Here is a 6,324-nt window from a genome sequence, read left to right on the forward strand (position 1 = left end):
CAAAGGAGCAGATACCGATCCTGCTGAGGGTTGAAGGACCTTCTACGGCCCTGTCCAGCTCTCCTGGAGTAACTACCTGTCTGCTGGAATCTCCTCCATGCGTCCAGGTAACGCAGTGATGCCCTGGTCCAGATCTGGGAGGAGATCCCCCAGGACACCCCAGGATTTAAATATAATACAGTGTATTAAATATTTATAGATTTATATTTTTATTATATAAGCCGGTGCTCAGGCTTCCTCCCACATCCCCAAAACATGGTTGTTAGGTTAATTAGAGACTCTAAATTGCCCAAAGTCAGCCAGCTGGGATAGGCTCCAGTTCACCCGTGACCCTAATGAGGGCTTGATTTTTGACCCTCCACAAAAAGTTTTTTGTATGACTAGTTAAGAATGTGACTTAAAACATTGCCTCCACAGTTAATAAAGTGTTTATAATGGTCACGGTTTGACCCTGGAACAGATTATTTACATTGCATTATTTGGAAAATGTGGAAATGTATCTCTAAATCCAAACAAATAGTAGGTTGCCCAGCATTATGTTAAAGATTTTGTTAAGTCTGAGAGGTTCCAGTGTATTTTTAATTATACAAAGTTTAATTACAAGGTATTGTTAAGGTTATATATAACCCAATAAGCTCTCATGTCACTTGTATTAAGAAACACCGTGTTCTTAACTCATTTTGCTAATCTTGATCCAAAGAACGAGACTTTTCCCAAATGTACACACACACACACACACATGCCAAAAGGAAGAAGTGCAATCACTTGATCGGATTGGAGACTTTAATCTTGGCGTGTGAAAGACTAGTCGACCGTTCCACCCCCCAAAATGACCAAATTTGCTATAGAAGACTTATTAGTGTTGACAAATGCAACGTCGCCTTTATAGACCTTGAAGAAAGTTGGAAATAAAACCATAGAGTCCCGAAAATAGCTGTTGCACTGTTCATTTTTATTGTGTGATGAACACGTCAGGAAATATCAGTAGTATTAAATAATCAGGTAACTGTAATATGTATTCATAAAGCAGCTTCATTCACAGCTGCCTTGAATAATTCAATCTTATATTCGCATCACTGACCATGTATTTGTTCAACATTTATTTCATGAGGTTATTGAATGGTGCGTTTGACCCTCGGCGGCCCGCGTAGTGAGTCGTCCACGGCAAGATGGCGGCCTCCACTGTTAGCAGCAAAGGGTCTGAATTATCCAAAGCGGAGTATCTTAAACGCTATTTAACGGCAGATGATGACGCTAAGAAGCCAAAGGGGAAAAAGAAGCGGCGTAAGGTTACCGGAAAAGGGTGAGTGGATTTCCTGTAATGTTTGAGCAGTTTGGTGGGCTAACCAAGTTGAGCAGCTAGTTGCTAAAGTTAGGCTAGCTTGGCAGTGCTACCTTGTTTGGTTTGCAAATGCAACGTTGCGAATTTTAACTCCGTTCCTCTGTTATCCAAGGCTTAAGATTGTCGATGATGACATAGACTGGAGGCAGACGGTCACGGTAGAAGACCATGGCGCAGAAGAGGACGACGAGGAAGCGCCGGTGGTAAGCGTTAGTTAGTATCTCGTGTGTTGATGTTCGAAGTGATCCATTCTGTACTCATGATTGCAAGTCTTTGGGTGGCTGTATTTTGTATGATGCATGTATTTCTTACTTTGGTTTACCAGAATGGTTTTAGGTGTTTAGCACTAAGATTCAACTGGATCACTCTTGTGTTGTTATTGATTACTCAGATAGCTGAAGTGATTGATGACCGCCCTGAGGATGTGAGGCACATGGAAATTTTCAGAAGCAGCTCCAGGTGGAAAGTCATTGGAGGTAATCATTCATGCTCTGGACAAATATGTTCTTGTGGGGAGGAAACCAGGCTCATGCATTCACTTTGACATATTAGATGATGAAAATAAAGAGGATGACGCCCAGTCAGAAGATTTGCCTGAGCAGACATCTAACAGAAAGACCAGACACGACTCTCCAGATAGTTCTCCTCCGAGGAGAGCACGCCATGACTCTCCAGATGTCTCGCCACCTAGGAGGAGACGCCACGATTCTCCGGATATGTCACCTCCCAGGAAGAAACGCAATGATTCTCCGGATATTTCACCTCCCAGGAAGAAACGCCATGATTCTCCGGATATGTCACCTCCCAGGAAGAAACGCCATGATTCTCCGGATATTTCACCTCCCAGGAAGAAACGCCATGATTCTCCGGATATTTCACCTCCCAGGAAGAAACGCCATGATTTGCCGGACTTTTCTCCTCCCAGGCGACATGCGGGCAAGTCAGGAAAGATGCAAAGTAAAGGTGAGCGATAACAACAATAGAAAACAACTATTTGAGTATTTAGTTTACCATTGACACATACATTCTTTGTCAGATTCATCCCCTGTGAGTCGAAAGCACACCTCTGCAACAAGTCACAGCCGTTCATTGGTGCGCCATCATTCACCAGGAAGTAAGAAACCTCCAGGGAGGCGGGACTCAGACTCGGACCAGTCGCCACCAAGAAGGAGGACGCAAAAGGGACGGGCTTCCGACTCGGACCAGTCTCCACCCAGGCAGCGGGCACACGGTGGGAAAGCGTCGGATGACGACCTGTCACCTCCTCGTCGTCCTGGTCAGGCTGAGGTAAAATGTCATTCCTCAGTCAACGATGAGCTTATTTTTACACTTTAGTTATATCTAGTTCTGCATTTTTTTTCTCCCAGGGTAGCAGGATGCTTTCTGGTGGAAAAGCAGGTCTGATTTCCTCAGATGTTCTTCGAAAAGAAAAGGAGGAAGAACGCCGCAGGGACGGAAACAACCAGGAGCTGGAAAGTAAGCAGCAAGCTCTCCTTTTACTCCTCTCCCCTCTTCCCTACAGGATATACACTTGTTGATTAGGGCTGCACCTTTCAGCAAAAAATATGAATATTGATTTTCTTGCTTAGAATTGAGATTACATCGTCTGAGGCGATTTTATTTTTCCACATACGCACTCATCCCTTGTTTTTCACGGTCAATTGGTTCCAGACCCAACCGTGATAAGTGAATTTCCGCAAAGTAGGATTTCTTATTTGTAAATGGAATATTTTCATAGTTAGAGCATAGAGAACCGATTTCCGACCTTCTATGCGGTTTTTAACATTACTAGAGCTCCGTAGACATGAAATAACACCCCTGTAGTCACCTTTACACTCCTATTACCCAATATATTTGACATAAAACTGAAAATATGACTTTGAAAACATGAATAAGACTTGTGCTCTTATGTGTTGCTATAAATGTGTTCCCTCGGGGAATTAAGTGGAGGGACAGACAGGAAGTAACATCGGGGGTTCAGAGTTGAGTTTTAGCTTGGCGTGTGTTACGGCTGCAACAGTAGCCAGTGTTTTTATTAGGGCTTATTGTTCCTGTTGTGAGAGAATTCAAACCTGCAATAAAAGCCTGTTGTTCCAGCGATCAAGTCTGACGCTTGTGCATCTCACCGAACATTACAGTAACATCACTGACACCTAGTGACCAATGTAGAATACTACATATCACAACGTCTTTGACTGCATCTTCTGAATGCCTTATACTTCTGTATTTTACTTTATTTTGCCATTTTTATGCTTGGAAATGCTTAACTTTATTCAATATTTATATTTCCACCCCGTCGCCAGATGTGTCCCGCCACGCTCAGACGGTGTTTCGAGACAAGAGTGGAAAAAAGAGGGACTTGGAATCAGAACGGGAAGAACAGAAGAGGAAAGCTGGAGAAAAAGCAGCGAAAGATGAGAAATACGCTCAGTGGGGGAAAGGGTGAGTGAGATTGGTCCCGTTGCCATCACCTTCCTGCTTGCTCCGCTCAGCTGACTCGGATGTTCCCAGGCTGGCGCAGGGACAGATGCAGCAGCAGAGGCTGGAGGACGCGCTGCAAGAAGCCCAGAAGCCACTGGCGCGTAACTACGACGACGAGGATCTGGACCGCATGCTGAGGGAGCAGGAAAGAGAGGGCGATCCCATGGCGGCCATGTTGAGACGGAAGAAGGAGCGCAAGACTCACGGGGTTAAAGGTGACATCGCCTTGATTTGAGTGTTTGGTGGCGTGTGTTTTTCCAAATGTCTGACTTTGCTTGTTTTGCAGATAAGCCTCAGTATAAAGGACCGCTGCCACCTCCTAACAGGTTCAATATTCTACCAGGATATCGCTGGGACGGCGTCAACAGGTAGTGTATGGCATGGAAATACAATTACTTTGAATCAATGGAACTTTATAATCATTTATAATACAGTGGAACATCTATGATACAACACAAAGCATTTTTTTACTCCACAGCAAACTCTGTAAATAGAAATTCTGTTTCAGTGTCAAACTTTGGCCGTCCTAAACCCTTTTTTAAGTGTACATGCCATGTAACATTTGAACACTCTTCTCTGCATATTCTTCTTCTCTTGTGTCGCGCAGGTCAAATGGTTTTGAGCAGAAGCGCTACACGAGGATCGCGGATAAAAAAGCTGTCCAGGAGGAAGCTTACAAATGGAGTGTGGAGGACATGTAGAGACCTGTTTTGTCCTTTTCTTTTTTTAACAAATCCAAAGCAAGACTTATTAGATTTGGACCAACTGGAGATACAAAAAAATATGTAATATGTACATAGCAGTGATGTGAGTATTTTAATTGTTTTGTAAATGCATACACGATCTGGAGATATTTTCACTTTTTTTCTTTCTAATTAAATGATTTGACTTCGTAGTGGTGGTGTTGTCTTGTGTTAATATGCATAATACAATATAACATGCCAACACAACACTTCATATCCCAGCTAACTTTGGGTGAGAGGCGGGGTACACTCCGGAGAGAAGCAACGCACGCACAGGGAGAATATGCACACTCCACACAGATGCCCAAACAGAGAAACAAACCCAGATCTCCTCACTGTGTGCCCATCTCGGCCTCTTGCCCGAAATTAACTGGGATAGGCTCCAGCATACCCACACGACCCTAATGAGGACAAGCGACAGAAAATGGATCAACATAACACTTCATCGAAAAAATACATTAGTCAAAAATAATTTTTGTATGTTTATTGTAACATTTATAATATAATCAATACATTAGTTGGAAATACTTTTTGTATGTTTTTTGTAACATTTATAATATAATCAAACAATTGTCTAAATTGGTTTTGATTGTCCTTTTACGCTTGATTAGGGGTAAATATTCATTTGTCCATCTTCTTCCACTTATCCGAGTTCAGGTTGTGGGGGCAGCAGCCTAAGCAGTGAAGCCCAGACTTCCTTCTCCTCAGCTACTTCGTCCGGCTCCTCCCAGTGGATCCCAAGGCCAGGTCAGTTTAGAGACACTGTCTCTCCAAAGTGTCTTTGGTCTTCCCTGAGGCCTCCTACCGGTCAGACATGCCTACTGGTCACCTCCCCAGGGAGGTGTCCGGGAAGCATCCTGACCAGATGGCCAAGCCACCTTACCTGGCTTCTCTCAATGCAGAGGAACAGCAGTTATACTCAAAGTTTCTCCCGGATGGCAGTGCTTCTCACCTTATATCTAAGGGAGAGCACAGCCATTCTATGGAGAAAACTCATTTTGGCCGCTTGTACCCGCGATCTTGTCCTTTCGGTCACTACCCAGAGCTCATGACCATAGGTGAGGGTAGGAACGTAGCTCCACCGATAACTTGACAGCTTTGCCTTTTGGCTCAGCTCCCTTTTCACCACAACAGACCGATACAGAATCCACATCACTGCAGATGCCGCATCAATTCGCCTGCCGATCTCGAATTCCATCCTTCCCTCACTTGTGAACAAGACTCTGAGTTACTTAAACTCCTCCACTCCACCCCACTCCTCTAGGGCTAAATAAGGTAAACAAATTATGTGAAGCAGCTGTCATTATGATGCTATAGACTTGTACAACACCAATAATGCTTATACTTTTTTGACGTGTCAATGCTGAAAGTTATTGTCATGGTAAAGACAGCTCTTGTACTGCATATCATGTGATTGGGTTTATGTCTCATGATGTGACCACTGATCTGTATTATATATCTGGATACACCATCGGTCAATGACTTGTGAAGCCACGCAGCCGCCATATTACCACACACAAGAAACACTTCTCGGGCAATGACTTATGTGAGAACTTGTGAGTTGTTAAGTCTGTTGTTAGTTTGTTACCCACTCATACTAATGCAAGACTAACCTCGCACAACAGGTGTGTTTGAGCTTAGTCATAAGGACTCGGGTATGATAATTTTTAAAAATTCTGTCGATATCATACCATACCTGAGTCATAACGGCTTTACATAGGGGGCGGTGGGGCATATGTAAACAAACAACCGCGACTA

At 43.6% G+C, this 6,324-nt stretch overlaps 1 protein-coding gene across 1 annotated transcript; it reads left to right on the forward strand.

Moving 5' to 3' along the window:
- The first annotated feature begins 1,152 nt into the window (after window positions 1–1,152).
- On the forward strand, window positions 1,153–4,718 carry bud13 (BUD13 homolog). Its single transcript, XM_054755326.1, has 10 exons — window positions 1,153–1,303; window positions 1,455–1,545; window positions 1,734–1,818; window positions 1,895–2,305; window positions 2,379–2,629; window positions 2,710–2,818; window positions 3,646–3,784; window positions 3,854–4,038; window positions 4,110–4,191; window positions 4,431–4,718. The coding sequence occupies exons 1-10, from the start codon at window positions 1,170–1,172 to the stop codon at window positions 4,522–4,524; spliced, it is 1,581 nt and encodes a 526-aa protein (XP_054611301.1). The 5' UTR covers window positions 1,153–1,169; the 3' UTR covers window positions 4,525–4,718.
- The last annotated feature ends 1,606 nt before the right edge of the window (window positions 4,719–6,324 follow it).

This window comes from Dunckerocampus dactyliophorus, chromosome 16 (assembly GCF_027744805.1).
Source record: "Dunckerocampus dactyliophorus isolate RoL2022-P2 chromosome 16, RoL_Ddac_1.1, whole genome shotgun sequence".
NCBI lineage: Eukaryota > Metazoa > Chordata > Actinopteri > Syngnathiformes > Syngnathidae > Dunckerocampus > Dunckerocampus dactyliophorus.

Bases quoted from the DNA above. Each gene is read 5' to 3' on its own strand.
- bud13 (XM_054755326.1), top strand. From the start codon at position 1,170: ATGGCGGCCTCCACTGTTAGCAGCAAAGGGTCTGAATTATCCAAAGCG. The intron at 1,304-1,454 runs GTGAGTGGATTT...CTGTTATCCAAG, and splicing joins CGTAAGGTTACCGGAAAAGG to GCTTAAGATTGTCGATGATG. The intron at 3,785-3,853 runs GTGAGTGAGATT...GGATGTTCCCAG, and splicing joins TACGCTCAGTGGGGGAAAGG to GCTGGCGCAGGGACAGATGC.